Here is a 20,111-nt window from a genome sequence, read left to right as displayed (position 1 = left end):
ATATTTTTATTCGGTCACATCTTATGTACTTTACTTGGAGCGTCTGTGTGCTTTTGTTTTTGTTTTTGTTTGAATAAATGCTTGTGTGGGAGAGAGACACGCTCCGCTGTAGCATATGGACAAGTATGTCCTTAGGCTTTACTCATAATATTCATGGCGAAGTTTCTTCTTCGTTAAATTGTTATATGGTTGGAATTGGAAAATGCTACATGTAGTAATTGGTATGATGTCTTGAATAATTTGATACTTGGCAATTGTTGTGCTCATGTTTAAGCTCTTGCATCATATAGTTTGCACCCATTAATGAAGAAATACATAGAGCTTGCTAAATTTGGTTTGCATAATTGGTCTCTCTAAGGTCTAGATAATTTCTAGTAAGGTGTTTGAACAACAAGGAAGACAATATATAGTCTTATAATGCTTGTAATATGTCTTTTATGTAAGTTTTGATGTACTAGTTTATGCTTGTGTTTGTTTCAAACAACCTTGCTAGCCTAAACCTTGTATCGAGAGGGAATACTTCTCATGCATCCAAAATACTTGAGCCAACCACTATGCCATTTGTGTCCACCATACCTACCTACTACATGGTATTTCTCCGCCATTCCAAAGTAAATTGCTTGAGTGCTACCTTTAAATTTCCATTCTTCACCTTTACAATATATAGCTCATGGGACAAATAGCTTAAAAACTATTGTGGTATTGAATATGTACTTATGCACTTTATCTCTTATTAAGTTGCTCGTTGTGCGATAACCATGTTCACTGGGGACGCCATCAACTACTCTTTGTTGAATATCATGTGAGTTGCTATGCATGTTCGTCTTGTCTGAAGTAAGAGCGATCTACCACCTTATGGTTGGAGCATGCATATTGTTAGAGAAGAACATTGGGCCGCTAACTAAAGCCATGATCCATGGTGGAAGTTTCAGTTTTGGACATATATCCTCAATCTCATATGAGAAAATTAATTGTTGCTACATGCTTATGCATAAAAGAGGAGTCCATTATCTGTTGTCTATGTTGTCCCGGTATGGATGTCTAAGTTGAGAATAATCAATAGCGAGAAATCCGATGCGAGCTTTCTCCTTAGACCTTTGTACAGGCGGCATAGAGGTACCCCTTTGTGACACTTGGTTAAAACATGTGCATTGCGATGATCCCGGTAGTCCAAGCTAATTAGGACAAGGTGCGGGCACTATTAGTATACTATGCATGAGGCTTGCAACTTGTAAGATATAATTTACATGATACATATGCTTTATTACTACCGTTGACAAAATTGTTTCTTGTTTTCAAAATCAAAGCTCTAGCACAAATATAGCAATCGATGCTTTCCTCTTTGAAGGACCATTCTTTTAATTTTATGTTGAGTCAGTTCACCTATTTCTCTCCATCTCAAGAAGCAAACACTTGTGTGAACTGTGCATTGATTCCTACATATTTGCATATTGCATTTGTTATATTGCTTTGCATTGACAATTATCCATGAGATATACATGTTACAAGTTGAAAGCAACCGCTGAAACTTAATCTTCCATTGTGTTGATTCAATGCCTTTACTTTGAATTATTGCTTTATGAGTTAACTCTTATGCAAGACTTATTGATGCTTGTCTTTAAGTACTATTCATGAAAAGTCTTTGCTGTATGATTCACTTGTTTACTCATGTCATATACATTGTTTTGATCGCTGCATTCATTACATATGTTTACAATATGATCAAGTTTATGATGGCATGTCACTCCAGAAATTATCTTTGTTATCGTTTACCTGCTCGGGACGAGCAGAAACTAAGCTTGGGGATGCTGATACGTCTCCGACGTATCGATAATTTCTTATGTTCCATGCCACATTATTGATGATATCTACATGTTTTATGCACACTTTATGTCATATTCGTGCATTTTCTGGAACTAACCTATTAACAAGATGCCGAAGTGCCAGTTGCTGTTTTCTGCTGTTTTTGGTTTCAGAAATCCTAGTAAAGAAATATTCTCGGAATTGGACGAAATCAACGCCCAGGTTCCTATTTTGCCCGGAAGCATCCAAAACACACGAGAACCGCCAGAGAGGGGGCACAGGCCCACCAAACCATAGGCCGGCGTGGCCTAGGGGTGGCCCGGGCCCCCCTATAGTGTCGTCGCCCCGTTGACCTTCTGATGCCGCCTCTTCGCCTATAAGAAGCCCCTCGACCTAAAACTTCGATACGAAAAAGCCACGGTACGAGAAACCTTCCAGAGCCGCCGCCATCGCGAAGCCAAGATCTGGGGGACAGGACTCTCTGTTCCGGCACGCCGCCGGGACGGGGAAGTGCCCCCGGAAGGCTCCTCCATCGACACCACCGCCATCTCCATCACCGCTACTGTCTCCCATGAGGAGGGAGTAGTTCTCCATCGAGGCTCGGGGCTGTACCGGTAGCTATGTGGTTAATCTCTCTCCTATGTACTTCAATACAATGATCTCATGAGCTGCTTTACATGATTGAGATTCATATGAGTTTTGTATCACAATTCATCTATGTGCTACTCTAGTGATGTTATTAAAGTAGTCTATTCCTCCTGTACGGTGTAATGTGGACAGTGTGTGCACCGTGTAGTACTTGGCGTATGCTATGATCGTGATCTCTTGTAGATTGTGAAGTTAACTATTACTATGATGGTATTGATGCGATCTATTCCTCCTTTCATAGTGTGAAGGTTACGGTGTGCATGCTATGTTAGTACTTGGTTTGGTTGTGTTGATCTATCTTGCACTCTAAGGTTATTTAAATATGAACATTGAATTGTGGAGCTTGTTAACTCCGGCATTGAGGGTTCGTGTAATCCTACGCAATGTGTTCATCATCCAACAAGAGAGTGTAGAGTATGCATTTATCTATTCTGTTATGTGATCCAAGTTGAGAGTGTCCACTAGTGAAAGTATGATCCCTAGGCCTTGTTCCTAAATACTGCTATCGCTGCTTGTTTACTTGTTTCTTTGCGTTACTCTTTGTTGCGTTACTACCGCTTGTTCTTGTCCTGGGCAAAGCACTTTTCTGGTGCCGTTGCTACTACTTATTTATACCACCTGTATTTCACTATCTCTTCGCCGAACTAGTGCACCTATTAGGTGTGTTGGGGACACAAGAGACTTCTTGCTTTGTGGTTGCAGGGTTGCATGAGAGGGATATCTTTGATCTCTTCCTCCCTGAGTTCGATAAACCTTGGGTGATCCACTTAAGGGAAACTTGCTACTGTTCTACAAACCTCTGCTCTTGGAGGCCCAACACTGTCTACAGGAAAAGGAGGGGGCGTAGACATCAAGGCTATTAGTAGCTTAAGACATCTAGCTTACTGATACGTCCAAAACGTATCTACTTTCCCGAACACTTTTGCTGTTGTTTTGCCTCTAATTTGTGTATTTTGGATGCAACTAACACGGACTAACGCTGTTTTTAGCAGAACTGTTCTGGTGTCTCGTTTTTGTGCAGAAATCCAACTTTCAGGAAAAACCTCGGGATTTTGACAGAAGGCCCTATTTTCCCAGAATACTGACGGAGCCAGAAGGACAAATCAAGTGGAGGCCCGAGGGCCCCACACCATAAGGCGGCGCGGCCTAGGGGGGGCCCGCGCGGCCCTATGGTGTGGCCCCCTCGGCCGGCCTCCGACGCCCTCCTTCGGACTACTTATCGGCCTCGACCTAAAAACTCACGGGAGGAAGTCGAAGTCGCCAGAAACCCTCCAGAACGCCGCCACATCGCGAAACTCCGTCTCGGGAGCCAGAAGTCTCCGTTCTGGCACTCCGCCGGGACGGGGAATTGGAGGAGATCATCGCCATCATCACCGCCAACGCCTCTACATCAACCAGCCATGTTTCCCCCATCCATGTGTGAGTAATTCCCCAGCTATAGGCTGAAGGGGATGGTAGGGATTGGATGAGATTGGTCATGTAATAGTCATAAGATTGTTAGGGCATAGTGCCTAGTATCCGTAGATGTTACTTTTATGATATTGTTGCAACTTGTTATGCTTAATGCTTGTCACTAGGGCCCGAGTGCCATGATCTCAGATCTGAAAATGTTATTGATTCATGAAGATATTCGTTCTTTTTTATCTTACCTGCAAGTTGTATACACATGTCGCTGTCCGGAACCAATGGCCCCGAAGTGACAGAAATCGGGACAACCGGAGGGGATGGTAGTGATGTGAGGATCACATGTGTTCACGGAGTGTTAATGCTTTGCTCCGGTACTCTATTAAAAGGAGTACCTTAATATCCAGTAGTTTCCCTAGAGGCCCGGCTGCCACCGGCTGGTAGGACAAAAGATGTTGTGCAAGTTTCTCATTGCGAGCACGTACGACTATATATGGAACACATGCCTATTGATTGATTAGTACTTGGATACCGTTTTATTATTATCTGCAAATGCCCTGCTTGACTGTTACATGAGTTTCTCTCATCCATGCAACGCCCGTTCATCCGTCCCCGTGCCTACGTATTTTAATCCCGCTGTTTACTAAAATCACTACTGCTGTCTTTGTTACTTTCTGCTTATTGTTATTTCACTACTGCTACAAAGCATTACTCGATAAACTCTTGCGAGCTAGTCTGTTTCCAGTGCAGCTGAATTGACAACTCATTGTTAAGGCTTTCAAGTATTCTTTGTCTCCCCTTGTGTCGAATCAATAAATTGGGTTTTACTTCCCTCGAAGACATTGCGATCCCCTATACTTGTGGGTCATCAAGACTATTTTAAAGGCGCCGTTGCGGGGAGCATAGCTTTATTTGGAAGTTCACTTGGATTGATATTGTTCGCTGCAAATTCTCCATCATGGGTAAACCTCGCGATACTAAGGTCGCCATATTACCATCCACTACAAGAAAAGGTACAACTACGAGTACCTCTGCTGCTCTTGATTCACCATCTGTGATTGATAAACTTGTTTCACCGCCACATGCTTCACATGCGGGTACTTCGCTGAATCTGAAAACTCTCATAATATTGATAATATTTCTGCTGTGCTTGATGATAGTGGTTCATTGGGATCTTTTCTAGATGCTACAATTGCTAGGTCTAAACAAATTGAAAATACTGAAACTCCTAATGAAAATGCTGTTACACCTGTTAATTCACCTGAGTCTGTTGAATACTCTAGTGATGATCTTGATGAAGATTATGTGGAACTTGATGATGATTTTATTGAAAAATGCAATGCTACTACTGATGCAAGAAAAATAAAAAAGTTGCTTGCAGAGCATGCTGTTAGATATAAACTGTCTCCTGATCCTAAATTTGCCACATCTCCTATAAACATTAAGGATAAAGATTATGATTTTTCTCTTGATCTATCTCATATAGCTATTGTTGAGAAAACACCCTTTTGTGGTACTGAAAAAGAAAGTGCTGTTGAACACATGATTGAGCTATCTACTCTGAGTAGCTTGTTTTCTGATGATGTTAAGAAGCGTACTTACTTTGTTGCTAAAATCTTTCCATTCTCATTAAAGGATGACGCTAAAACTTGGTATAATAGTTTGCCACCTAATTCTATTAAAAGTCCAAAAGAATTGCTTGATGTTTTCTTCCGTAAATACTTTCCTGCTAGTGCTCAACATATTGCTTTGCAGAGAATCTATAATTTTGACCAGGGAGATGGAGAGACATTGCCTGAGGCTTGGGCGAGATTTTGCTCTCTTATTAGAGCTCGGCCTGACCATGATTTGGAAAAGCATGATTTACTTGATATATTTTATAGTGGACTAACCATTGAGTCTAGGGCATAACTGGATAGTTGTGCTGGTTGTGTTTTCAGGAAAAGAACTCCAGGCAGCTATTTGAAGAATTATTGGCTAAAATAGGCCGGAATCATGATGATTGGACTACGCCTGAACCAACTCCAACGCCAATATTAAAGAAGAGGGGTTTAATTAAATTGAATGATGAAGATATGAGGGAAGCCAAGAAGTCTCTCAAGGAGAAAGGTATTAAATCTGAAGATGTGAAGAATCTTCCTCCCATAGAAGATATATGTGAGATAATTCCCCCATCATCCATGATTGAGGTAAATTCTCTTCAGCGTTTTACTAGGGAAGATATTCCGTATTCAAAACCTCCTGCGCAATGCTTAGATGAGTTTGATAATTATATTGTTAAGCAAGAAAATTTTAATATGAGAGTAGAGAATCATCTAATGGAAAATTCTCAAGCTATTAGTGAATTGCATGATATTGTGGAGAGAACCTCCAATGATGTTAAGATGCTTGTTAAACATTTTCATATGGTTCAAACTCAAATTGATCAACTCACTAAAGTGCAAAATGACTTGTTGGGAAATAATTCTAAAGAAAAACATGCTTATGAAGTAACAACTAGAGGCGGTGTTTCTACTCATGATCCTTTATATCCTGAGGGACATCCCAAAAGAGTTGAACAAGATTCTCAACGAACTAAAACTAGTGCTCCATCTAAGAAAAAGAAAAAGAAACATAAGAATGTTGTAGAATCCTCTGAACCTGTTAATGATCCTAATAGCATTTCTATTTCTGATGCTGAAACTGAAAGTGGTAATGAACATGATAAAGATAATGATAAGAATGATACTCCTGATAAAGAAGAGGTTGAAGAAGAACCTGAAAAGCATGTTAAAAACAAAAAGTATACTAAAGAAGATTTTATTGCTGAGAAACATGGTAATGAAAGAGAACCTTGGGTTCAAAAGCAAATGCCCTTTCCTGCTAAGAAACTAAAATCAAAGGAAGAAGAACACTATAATAAATTTTGTGATTGGATGAAACCTTTATTCTTGCAAATCCCTCTGACTGATGCTATTAAATTGCCTCCTTATTCAAAGTATATGAAAGATATTGTTACTAACAAAAAGAAAATCCCCAATGAGGAAATTTCCACTATGCTTGCTAATTACTCTTTCAATGGCAAAGTTCCAAAGAAGTTGGGCGATCCAGGTATACCTACTATTCCTTGTTCTATTAAGAATAATTATGTTAAAACTGCTCTATGTGACTTGGGAGCCGGTGTTAGTGTTATGCCTTTTTCTCTTTATAAGAGACTTTACTTAGATAAGTTGATACCTACTGATATATCTTTGCAAATGGCTGATAAATCTACTGCTATTCCTGTTGGTATATGTGAGGATGTTCCTGTTCAAATTACTAATAACTGCTTGATATTAACTGATTTTGTTGTGTTGGAAATGCCTGAAGATGATAATATGTCTATTATTCTTGGGAGACCTTTTCTTAACACCGCAGGGGCTGTTATTGATTGCAATAAAGGAAAGGTTACTTTCAATGTTGATGATAGGGAGCATACCGTTTATTTTCCCAAGAGGATTGAGAAAGCGTGTGGAGTTAATACTATTTCTAATGTGAGAACTATCAAAGTGGGAACTATTGATTGTCCTATATATGAGCCTAAAGAAGAATATCAAACTCTCGTGATTGGATCCATATCAATACAATTCAAGGTAACATGATTGATTTGAGGTTTATTTCTTCTTATGCTATGTAAAATTTATTTGGTGGCAAGACTTGATCAACCTTGTTAACAAATACTTTTTATATGCATAGAGGAAGTAAACAACATCTCTTTCTTCCTCCACTTGCTCTAGTTGTTGTAGCACTTTTAATTTGCAAAGTTCCTTAGTTAATTGGAGATTTCAAAAAATTTCCTGGCCAGTAATAATAAACTTAATACCCAGAAATGTGCATTTTCAAAGTTTTCAAAAATTCACAAAAATTATACCGTTGGTCCTATTTTCGACGAGGCACCTGGGAGCACCAGAGGATGACCTGTGGGGCACCACAGGGTGCCACACCACCAGCCGGCGCGGCCAAGGAGGTGGGCGTGCCACCCTGTGGTGTGGGCCCCTCTTTGCCCCACTATTTCATCTCTTTCTCCCAGCATCTTCTCTCTCCCGAAAAAACTCGCACCAGGTTCCTCTCACTCGCGTTTTTGCTCAAGAACTCCAGATTTCTCGATCTCTTTGCTCAGCCCAGATTTCTGTCTGAGATTTGGCACATTTGCTCTTCGGTATGTGACTCCTCCGATTATCCAAGTAGAATTTTGTTTGGTGGAGTATATCTTGAATATTTTGCTGCTGTAGGTAACATGTTTAGTGAGCTTGCATGCTTGTTCTAAGTGGTAGAAACTAGTTTTGATGCATGATTAGTACTCTAGCAAGTTCCTATGGTAGTTTCCCTCAATTATATGTCACCAAATCAAATTTTATATTGTTTGTTGAAAAATTTCAGAAAATGGAAGGGAGTAGGCACCAACTCAACCAACAAGAATTGGAGGTGCAACCAGTCATGAGAGTTCACCGCGAAGAATTAAGGAGTATACCCCGCTTACTACCCGTGCGTGGATTTTATGAGAAGTGCAGGAATCTTGCAAGATGTTCAAAGACTAATCTCTCATGCAGGATTGGATGATTTTGTTGATGGTGAACCATGCCAATATGCAAAACTGACTATGTCAGTAGTGCAAGATTTTAAATTCAATTGGTCACGATCTAACCCCATGGTTCAGTACAAAATTTATAATAAAACTGTCAACTTGCCATTCAATGATTTTTGTGCAGCAATCAGAGTGCCACAGTGGGGATCATGCGAGAAGATAAAGGGATCGCCGCAAGAGTTCTTGGACCTCTTCAAGATGATTTGTCATGGAAGAAGCTTCTCAGAGGATGGTGGTAAAATCAGTAGCATTCATTTCCCAGCTATTCGTTACTTTGCTTATTTCATTACCAAGTGCGTTCTAGCAAGAAAGAATGGAAGTAAAGTATCTATCCAGGATCTAGCCTTTCTAGCTGCTGCATTACAAGGTAATAGGACTTATAACTTGGGAGCTTTGATAGCCAACAGACTTGCTACTAACCGTGAGAAGGGAGGAATTTGTGGAGGTCTCATCGCATCTCGCTTATTAGCTATGCATAATGTAGAACCTCACCATCTTGATATTCAGCTCCCCATAGAGAAACTTGACATAGTCTCCATGATTAAGCATGAATTTGTTTCTGATTCGTCTAATTTGAGAAACCTGTCTTACAGAATAACATTTTACAAGAAATCTTGGACAATAACTAAGAAAGTTGAAAAATTAGTAGGATTGCCTGCACCTTCTCTGTTTAACCTTGATTCCAGGGAGGATTGGTCAGTCATAGAAAGTGCAGTTAATGCATACATAGAGGGAGGAAACCATCGTGCAAGAGGCAACACGGAGGAGGCCGAGGAACATCTCGATTCGTCATCCGATGCAGCGAGCTCTTCGCATCCACAAGCTGGATCCTCAATGGGATTGAACTCCACTTAGGCCAAAAGCCTAAGCTTGGGGGGAGGTATACCGGCATCACTCATTCTTTGCATATTATGGTTGCTGGATACTTGTACATACTTGTTTAGTCTCTTTGAGTGGCTTTCTAATGAGAGGGAGATGATATTTGGGGAAGTGCTGCCTGAAAACAGATTCTGGACTGTTACTAGAAAAATTCGTGCGCACAGCCAGAACGTTATTTTGAGCTGCCAATTTTTGTGCAGGTTCCCCAGGTTGTTATCTAACTTTCATTAGTTGAACACTTTTCGAGCTGAGCAACGTAAGAGTTTTGTAAAAATCGATTTCTGTACTGCTGTCAGGTTTTGGCAGATTTCTGCCATCTCGCTTTTCTGTGTTTCTTTTAGTTTTCATTTTCTTGTTCTTGCTTTGTTTCTTTCCTAAAACACAAAAAGACCAAAAATATTTCTGCTGTTTCTCTTCACCATTTGTTTATCTTGGTTTCTTGCATTTGTTTCGCTTTATTTGCTATTGCCAGTTTGCTATAAGAAAACCCAAAAAGATTTTGCTTTGTTTGTTTGTTTCCTTTTGTTCTTGTTCTCAAATTCGAAAACACCAAAAATATTTGCTGTTCTTCTTTGGTTTTGTAAAGTTCTTTATGAGTTCAATGGTCTTCGGTGGCTGGAGCGTGGTTTTCATTTCATATTATCCAAGCTACACAAGTGAAAAGGCAATAATGACGATCTACGACAATCTGATTGTGGTGAGAGGCTGGTATGAACTCTATTTGTTTTCATTTTTGTACATATACTCATCCATGTGAGCATGCTTAGTTGGTTCATGTGAGGTATATGTCATTTAAGAAAGTCTAGTAGTTCATGATCTCTCATGTTTAGCTCCAATTTATTAATATGAGTAGCATGTCATGGATGTTTGCTTGCATTGTTTTATTCATAGATAGGTATGATATTGTGGTATCCTCCTCTGAATAATTCGTTTGAATTAACTTGGCACATGCTCACACATGCACATGACTGAACAAGAGTCAATTAAGCCTCAATGATTTACACTGCTTCAGAGTTCCTGTATCACTTTTATGCCTCAGTTAATTTATTTTGCCGCAAGCATGATTATGACAGTTATTGCTCTCTTGATTTGTCGCTCCCTAGTCTTTTGCTAGCCTTCACTTGTACTGAGCGGGAACGCTGCTCGTGCTTCCAAACACATGAAAACCAAGTTATTCCAGAGTGTCCACCATAAATACCTATGCATGGCATTTCAAACCATTCCAAGTAAATTCTCATGTGCTACCTTTAAACCTTCGAAATGCTTCTCAATTTGTGTTAATGTTTCATAGCTCATGAGAAAGTATGTGGTGTTTAACTTTCAACCTTGTCATTTACTCTTGACGGACCTTCATATGGACTAGTGGCACATCCGCTTATCCAATAATTTTGCAAAAAGAGCTGGCAATGGGGTTCCCAGCCCCGATTAATCAACTTTCACTAATAATTCTCTTCACATGTTTTGCTCTGATTCATCAGTAAGCAACTTAATTTTGCAAATAGACACTCCTCCATGGTATGTGATTGATGGAAGGCACCCGAGGATTCGGTTAGCCATGGCTTGTGTAAGCAAAGGTTGGGGGGAGTGTCACCCATACTAAAACTAAAATACGTGTGTAAACAAAAGAGAAGAGGGATGATCTACCTTGCTGGTAGAGATAACGTCCTTCATGGGAGCCGCTCTTGAAAGTCCGGTTGGCGAGGTAGTTGGTGTACCCATTACCATTCGTTGACAACAACAAACACCTCTCAAAACCATTTTACTTCTGTCTTTATAAAAATGAAAAGCTCTAGCGCATGTTAATCCCTGCTTCCCTCTGCGAAGGGTCAATCTTTTACTTTTATGATTGTGTCTCCATCCTTTCTTTGAGCACTTTCTTGAGAGCACAACTGTCATTCTTAGTGTAATATGCTTGTCTCAAAATATGATTGATTGTGTTATAACTTTGATGCTTTTATCTTTGACAATCACTATTTCTAGTCTTTCTATGAACTTCAGAGGTGCCTGAGCATTTATGTTTTGCTGATCAAATATGGGCAAGCGAGATACCACTCTATCATATTCTTTTATGAACATTTCAATCCTGCTTATATACATGGTTCATGATGCTTATTATTAATTGTTGGTACCTTTCCATGATTGACATAGCTATGGATGATTTTATTTGCATGTACCTTATTATGAACTGACTAAGTGTTAGCCATAGCATGAGAATATTTACATCATATGAACAAATGTGTTCGTGAAAGTTCTTTTATCGCTCAGTTGTTAACTGAATTGCTTGAGGACAAGCAATAAGCTAAGCTTGGGGGGAGTTGATACGTCCAAAACGTATCTACTTTCCCGAACACTTTTGCTGTTGTTTTGCCTCTAATTTGTGTATTTTGGATGCAATTAACACGGACTAACGCTGTTTTTAGCAGAACTGTTCTGGTGTCTCGTTTTTGTGGAGAAATCCAACTTTCAGGAAAAACCTCGGGATTTTGACAGAAGGCCCTATTTTCCCAGAATACTGACGGAGCCAGAAGGACAAATCAAGTGGAGGCCCGAGGGCCCCACACCATAAGGCGGCGCGGCCTAGGGGGGGCCCGCGCGGCCCTATGGTGTGGCCCCCTCGGCCGGCCTCCGACGCCCTCCTTCGGACTACTTATCGGCCTCGACCTAAAAACGCACGGGAGGAAGTCGAAGTCGCCAGAAACCCTCCAGAACGCCGCCACATCGCGAAACTCCGTCTCGGGAGCCAGAAGTCTCCGTTCTGGCACTCCGCCGGGACGGGGAATTGGAGGAGATCATCGCCATCATCACCGCCAACGCCTCTACATCAACCAACCATGTTTCCCCCATCCATGTGTGAGTAATTCCCCAGCTGTAGGCTGAAGGGGATGGTAGGGATTGGATGAGATTGGTCATGTAATAGTCATAAGATTGTTAGGGCATAGTGCCTAGTATCCGTAGATGTTACTTTTATGATATTGTTGCAACTTGTTATGCTTAATGCTTGTCACTAGGGCCCGAGTGCCATGATCTCAGATCTGAACATGTTATTGATTCATGAAGATATTCGTTGTTTTTGATCTTACCTGCAAGTTGTATACACATGTCGCTGTCCGGAACCAATGGCCCCGAAGTGACAGAAATCGGGACAACCGGAGGGGATGGTAGTGATGTGAGGATCACATGTGTTCACGGAGTGTTAATGCTTTGCTCCGGTACTCTATTAAAAGGAGTACCTTAATATCCAGTAGTTTCCCTAGAGGCCCGGCTGCCACCGGCTGGTAGGACAAAAGATGTTGTGCAAGTTTCTCATTGCGAGCACGTACGACTATATATGGAACACATGCCTATTGATTGATTAGTACTTGGATACCGTTTTATTATTATCTGCAAATGCCCTGCTTGACTGTTACATGAGTTTCTCTCATCCATGCAACGCCCGTTCATCCGTCCCCGTGCCTACAGTATTTTAATCCTGCTGTTTACTAAAATCACTACTGCTGTCTTTGTTACTCTGCTGCTGTTATTTCACTACTGCTACTGCTATAAAACTGTTACTACTGATAAACTCTTGCGAGCTAGTCTGTTTCCAGGTGCTGCTGAATTGACAACTCCGCTGTTAAGGCTTTCAAGTATTCTTTGTCTCCCCTTGTGTCGAATCAATAAATTGGGTTTTACTTCCCTCGAAGACTGTTGCGATCCCCTATACTTGTGGGTCATCACTTACCATAATGGAGAGGACTCGGACACGGATGATGATGGTGATGAATAGTGTGAAGGAGATTTTTTTATCAATTAATATTGAGTGTTTGAACATGTATTTTAATTACTATTAGGGTTATTTAATATTTAAGTATGTGTCCTTGTTTGATTTTCTATACATTGTTATCCTCCCACCTCTTTACCCTTCTTCACAATTGAATAAAGGCCGAGAGCGACCAAGCTTAACCAAATTTAGATCTTAACCTTATCTAAAAGAAATCGCCACCTAGATCTAATAGGAAACCCTAACCCAATGTCACCCTCTCTGATGCCCTTGGCCGTGGGTGCAGCTACCTCTCTGATGCCTTCAATTGTGGCAGTAGGCACATCTTCCAAGATATATACCTTGGATGTAGGCACCTCTCTGAGACCCTCGATCGCGACGGCATGCACCCCTCTGCGAACCATGATCTCAACATTGACTAACTACAACGTACAACCAGTAATTATTTTTTCTTCCTATGCATTGCCTTCGTTCATATTAAATGTCATAGATTTGTCTAGATTCACATGTTTCTACACACTAAAACTCGTCTAGATTCATGTGTATAAAATAAATCTATAGCATAAAACTGGGGGAATAGTACTCATGCCTCACATTTATGATGATGGACATGACCAAAGTGACATGGGGTGCCTCAAGTTTGAGGCAAATGTGGGCTATTTGACCCTAACAATGCATAAAATCTAAGTCGGTTGTTATGAATTTAGTTCTAGATGTATGTATGTATTAATTTAAGATTGGGATGAACTACTTACACTAAACTATGTATATTCTTGAAGTTACAACTAGAGCCCCAAGACGATTTTTTTGAACAAAGGTCGCCTCCAAAGGCTTGGAAGCTGAATTATAAGCAGTGGGTACAGAAATTACAACAATGCCTTTTTACAAATCTTGCCCCGGAAAACCTAGAAGTTGAAGAAAGGCATCGAAATTTACAAAAAGAACCATAGCATAAAAATGGAAAAAGCAATCAATTGCTTGGGGGGGTCTCCACCGCTGGTCGGTGACCTGAAGGCATAGCGCACCGCGCTCACAGAGGAAGTAACTCAGGGTTGCTCTCCATTCAGATGAAGAACCAACAACGCCAGCCATCTTGACGCTGCAGGGACGAGCCACTTGGGGCGAAGCGACGGCGAGCTCCGGCGCATTGTTGATAAGGGCCTCCAATGGAGGTTGAACTCGTAGAGGAGGGCCATCAATCGGCCATAGGATTCAGGGGCGAGGCAGACTGTCAGCATGAGTCCCCCGTTAGTGAGCTCTCTAGAGAGTGTGGCGCCGCAACGACGCGACAAGAACAGCTTCCGCATAGCACCACTTAGGCAAATTATTGCAGCAAGAAAAGAAGGAAGATGATAGAGCAAGGCCAAACAAATCCCGTCCTTGTCATGGATTCGGTAGAGGTGCTAGCATAGGACCCACTAGCACGCTTCCCCCATCCATCCTACTCGAAGCAGAGAGGAATAACATAAAAAGAAGCTTGGGTGGATCTGGATGTAGCCACCTCCTTAGAGCATCTCCACTCGTCTCCCCGAGAAGCCCCCACGAGCCCATTAATTAGTGAATCCGCAGCCATGTTAAGGGCTTTCCACATTGTTCCTTGTGAACTCAATTCCCCATAATTCCAGGGACTATGTCCTAAATCTTTATTTATATATTCGTTCATCATCGAATGATTTTCCTTAATCACAGTGCTGTCTCCATCCATTGGAATGCCCCCCTTTCCATAGTACCGGTTCGGGGCTCGCTCTCCTTTCCTTAATATTCACCGCCGAGTCATCAAAGCCGTCAACTAATTCAGAGGGGCTCGGCTGGCCCGGTCGCCCTACGCTACTGGCGCTTCCAAAGGCGAAGCTCTCGTCTTTGGCGACCAGCAAACGGAGGGCTAAAACCTGTAGTTTTGAAGCAAGGGATGAGCGCGAAAGCCGTTGCGCTTCCGTACACGCGCATACGTTTTCTTGCTGGGGCGGACACGGATTTCTCTCTAAAGGCGAAGACTCTGAAGTGGACGAACACTCGGCCCAGCGGGCGAACATGCCGGCTCCGGCTCCGCGCACCTGCTGACACCTTTCGAAGCACTTTCACGTGTGAACCGAAGTCGTCTTGCCCCTTCCTTTCTCATTTCAGTCCTCGCCTTTTTCATCTTCCGTAGGCTTGAGGAAGATGTTGTCGAACCGCAGCCCTGAGCTTAGTCTTTGTTTCCCACATGTAGTACCGTGTCTTCATTGTTTATCATAAGCAAACCTGCACGAAAGCATGTCGAATATCCGGGCGAAAGGCGAACAGCTTCTTTCTATTTGGTTATTTTATTCTGTTGTTGCGAAGGCTTAATATTAAACATACATTGTCCCACTCTTGGATCCAATGATAAATTGATAATAAAAAGGAGCCTATGGGCTTACCTTGCATTCATTGAATCATTGCTAAACTGTCATATAAACTCGTATTGTAAGTAGTCTTTCTGGATATCTGAATCCCCACTAAACCCTATGTTAAGATTCGTTTTTCACGCGATAGAAACCGTTTTTTACATCCGGACGCGAAAAACGGCCCAGTCGCGCCCCCAGGTTCTCGTTTTCATCCGGATTTGGGCCTAAATTCATCCGGCGATCCCACGCCATCCCCGGCCCCCCGGGGAGCGCTCGGGAACTCCGGATGGAGCAAAACCAATCGCCCACGCCCACGTGTCTCCTCTTTCGTCCGGACTCCCCGGGCCATCCTCTTTTTCCCCGAGAAACGCCGCTTGGGGAGCACACGACTGGAAATATACTGCCCCCCAGGCCAAATTTTCGTCCAATCCGGACGAAAATTTCGCCGGATTTGGGCGTGGGGAGCGTCAACGAGTGGGGATGCTCTTATTCAGCAGAGAAGAACTAAGAGCATCTCCAGCCGCGTCCCCCAAACCGTTCCCCGAAACGCGCCGGATTGAACGTTTGGGGGACGTGTTTCGTTCGTGCCGCGTTTGGGGACGTCGCTCCCCAGTCGCGTCCCCCAAACAAAATTTCGGAAATTTTGAACTTAACGAGATTCGATTAGATTCGTCCAAACTTACATAGATTCGAACGAAATTTGACTAAATTTAAACTAAACCTAATCTAGAAGTACTTGCGGCGGCCGGAGGGTCATAGTACTGCTGGAAGTTGTACATCTCATCGGTGACGACCTCCTGCTTGACGCGCTCGTCGACGGGCTCGTCCTTCACCAAGCCGCTTGGTCCTGCCTCGCCGTCGTCGGTGAGGTCCACGAGCGGCTTGCCGGAGTCGCGGATGGACATGGCGATCGCCATGTCGACGTCGCCCCTCCAGGCGTCCTTGTCGTTCATGGACGCCAAGAACGCCGCCCGCAGCCCTGGGCAGTCCTCGGGGTCGTCGCTGTTGGCGATGAGCCGCTGCTGCCGCTCGTACTCCGCCAGCAGCGCCGCCTGCGACGCTTCCTCCGGCTCCTCCTTCACCTCCGGCTTCGGGATGAGGAGGGCGCCACCGCGCCTCCTTTGCTGCCGCCGGCTGCCGCTGTCGCTGCCGCCACACCTCGTGTTGACGGGTGTCGCCGGCTCCTCCTTCACCTCCCGTTTGCGGACGGCCACGCGGCCATGCACGACGAGACGCGTCTCTGCGTCGCCTGGGAAAACAGGGACGCCATTAACGTCGCTTGACCAAAGGTAGGCGACGGGGTTTTAGCCTTCCAAGCCGCTGACGCGTCGGGCCCGCGTCGGTTCGCCTCGCTTTTCGTTGTGTCCGGCGTGCCCGGAGCGTCCCCTGTGGGACGGGGACGGACTCGGGGCGCCGGACACCGTATCGGGCCGCCCCGGACAAAAATAGGCTTTGGAGGACGCGGCTGGAGATGCTCTAAAGGAAAGAACTACTGCCGCTAAAAGAAACCAGACCACTCTCTAACTCGTCGCGAGCCACCATGGACACCGGCAGCAAGGGATCTAGAGGAAGGAAGAGGCTCAAGCATCAGGCTGTAAGTGGGCAGGCTAGCGGCGGCCCACCAAGTGCCCTTTTGGGTCCATACAAGCTGAACGGGCTGTTGCTACATGACCATATAATAGGCTCATCCTTACCGGCGTCCGGCCAGCCCGATTAAACCCGCCAGCGTTCTATGAGAAAAAGGCAGCGTCTCCCCAAATTAATTGTAGAAATCGTACCAAAACAACACAAAAACGAATCAGAACATGTATAGACCTCGCCGGATGCGTGGAGCACCAGCCGGATGCGTGGAGCACCACACGGACGTCGCCGGACGCGTCGGCAGCTTCCCACGAACCTCGCCGGCGGCCGGGAGCTCCCCACAGGTCTTGGTCGTGGTGGGAGAAGGGGGGTGGAGGGAGGCCGTTTGAGCGGAGGACAGAGCAGATGGAGAGGTGGCGGACTTCCGCCGGCCATGGCGCGCCGCCCAAGGTGACCGGGGCGAGGGAGAGCGGAGAAGTCCCGATCTCGAAGATATCCTGTCTAGGCGGCGGTAGCGAACTCGTAGCGGAAGCCCATCGTGTTTTCCCCCTGACCGTGGGTGTTCGCTTAGAGGTTTTAACTGGGCTGGGCTGGCGGCGCCGTGGACGGTAGCGAACTCGTAGCGGAAGCCCATCGTGTTTTCCCCCCTGACCGTGGGTGTTCGCTTAGAGGTTTTAACTGGGCTGGGCTGGCGGCGCCGTGGACGGCCCGTGACCACCTACAGGCCTACTCAAGCAGAGCAGTCTCCACAAGGGTATTCTCTCGAGAGAAGGGGGTATTAGTTTTTGACCCCCAAGACGATGTTGGAGTTAAACTTTTCCTATAGGACTGGCCCATGCATTATTATCTCAAGATTGCGTTAGTTGCGAGTCCACTGGAGTTGATGCTGGCAAAGTGGATCCAACAGAAACATATAGTTGTGTAATACCACCGATTGTTTTCGTTTGGTTCGCTTTTGCACATACATTTCCACTACTTTTTGTTATACCACTTTCCAGATTCCTGCAAACTATTACCTCCGTTCCGAAATAAACCTTTTTATTAGAAAGCTACTTAGCTATCTAAAAAGACAGTTAGCTCTCTAACAAGGCCTATATTTAGGAACGGAGGTAGTAGTACGTCAAATAGTCAGTTGAGTTAGTCCCTCTGCAGTATGAACATTATAGCTCGCTACTTCAAGGTCTACTGATTACGACGGTTAAGCTGGCCACAATTTCTCAGAATTTGAACAAAGAAGTTAACTGTCTTTAACAACAACTTTCGAAATAGGGTTAAACAAACTTTGTTTGCCTACTTCGAGACACCGAAGGCCCAATTGCTAGTATTGCACTATCTTCATGCAGAACATCCTGTAGTCTCCAATCTGCAGACAACAGAGAACGGTCCATCAATATGTTGATTATGATTATACTCAGATGAGAACAGAACCCCACTAAGTAGGAAAATGTGGTAATGCCCCTTATTTTCTATTCCTCAACACCACGCCACACATTAAGAAGGGTTCAATTTAGAGTAGATTGTATGGTCGTGACATTTATCTAGCGCACACTCATGATCCCCAAACAGAAAAGATAATATGCAGTGGGATAAAGTAGGCCGAACCATCATAAATGAATCTTAGATATGTACAGCAGGCAGCGAAGCGCAGATCAGGCTGTTATATACCAAGTTTTATCATGTGAATTCACAGTATCACAGTACTTTTAAAAGCTGAAGTTATCACAGTATGATGGGCTGTTGACTTGGGATTGTGAAGGAGAAAAATATGAGCAGCAATCATATCGATTTCTCAAATCAACTACTCCTTAGTATAAACTACTTCTAGTCGTTGGGTCCAATATTCGGACCAAAGGTTGTTGGGGTTTTGAAGTGGAGTAGTGTTTCTACCAAGCAGTAGAAAGTAGCAGATTAGTTTAGACTTGTCCAGAGGATTCATTATGAATTCCAATTTGACTGGCTCTGCATCTCTCCGATGAATTCCACGGTGAAACTAACTTGAGATCAATAGTCAGCACCCAGACCCATGTCCACAACAGCTAAATTACACTTAATTCATCCACAGAATTATCTCCTAACCAGCTGGGAAATTGGCTGGTTCGTTTGCAAGGTAAAAAAGGATAATGTCACCTAAAATCTCACCAACAACGATCGCAGTGATCTACTAAATCACAACACGTTCCAATTCCCAACCTCCAGAGCACTCAATTTGGCGCGCATGCGACCCAAAATCCACGGGAGCGAGCAGGCACGCCGCGGATCCGACAGATCACAGCCTGAAACTACCGGATCCAATTCTAGCGTATCATAGCACCTGCATCGCACGAGCAATAGGAAGACAGGGGCTCGAGCATACCTAGCCGGATCCGACGATGATGTTGTTGATGGGGATGAAGATGAGCTTGACGAAGAAGCCGACGAATCCCATGACGACGAAGCCGATCGCCGTCCGCGCCGCCACCTTGGTGAACTCTGCAGACCGAAAAAAACAGCGTCAGATCTGGCGGATCAAAACACAAACGGCATCCGGACGAGCATCCCCGCGTGAACCGAGCCCTCACCCTTGCGGTCGGGCTTGTGGCAGCGCTTGACGAGGCGGACGCTGTCCTTGGCGAACTCGCGGAGGGGGTCCACCACGGAGTCGACGGCGTCCATGGCGGGCGGGCGAGATCTCCGAGACGAGGCGCGCGCGCGTGGGTGGGAGGGAGGGAGAATGCTGCTCTGCTTTCTGCGGGATTGCTTCGCGGATGGCTCCGGGTTTATAATAACTGCCTGGTTGCATTTGCTTGTGTGGACTACGAGTGGGGTGTAGCTCACGGGAACGCCACGTATTTTCCCTTCATGTCCACCTTCTGTTCCGGATCCAACGGCCCGTAATCGTTGAAGATGAAACGAAGCCAACGTAGCAGCTTCCACCGTAACAAAGTAAGTTTGAATGCAACCCAGCCCGACACGAAACCGCAAGTCTGGACTCTGGGCTAGGCTCGGGCCACCGTAACAATCAGACGCGAGTAACTTTTGCCCGCGAACCCCAACCAAAGTCCCCAAATTAATACGTCCCTCTTTCATT

The 20,111-nt window shown here is 44.1% G+C and overlaps 1 protein-coding gene across 1 annotated transcript; it reads right to left on the bottom strand.

The window, feature by feature from the left end:
* Positions 1 to 18,242: 18,242 nt before the first annotated feature.
* Positions 18,243 to 19,762, bottom strand: LOC127311369 (protein transport protein Sec61 subunit gamma). The gene is made up of 3 exons (XM_051341793.2): positions 19,603 to 19,762; positions 19,398 to 19,513; positions 18,243 to 18,407 (listed from the first exon to the last, which is right to left on the bottom strand). The coding sequence occupies exons 1-2, from the start codon at positions 19,694 to 19,696 to the stop codon at positions 19,398 to 19,400; spliced, it is 210 nt and encodes a 69-aa protein (XP_051197753.1). The 5' UTR covers positions 19,697 to 19,762; the 3' UTR covers positions 18,243 to 18,407.
* Positions 19,763 to 20,111: the final 349 nt, after the last annotated feature.

This window comes from Lolium perenne, chromosome 7, assembly GCF_019359855.2.
Source record: "Lolium perenne isolate Kyuss_39 chromosome 7, Kyuss_2.0, whole genome shotgun sequence".
Taxonomy (NCBI): domain Eukaryota; kingdom Viridiplantae; phylum Streptophyta; class Magnoliopsida; order Poales; family Poaceae; genus Lolium; species Lolium perenne.
The sequence above is the reverse complement of the archived record's forward strand: the minus strand, read 5'-3'. Positions and strand labels throughout refer to the sequence as shown.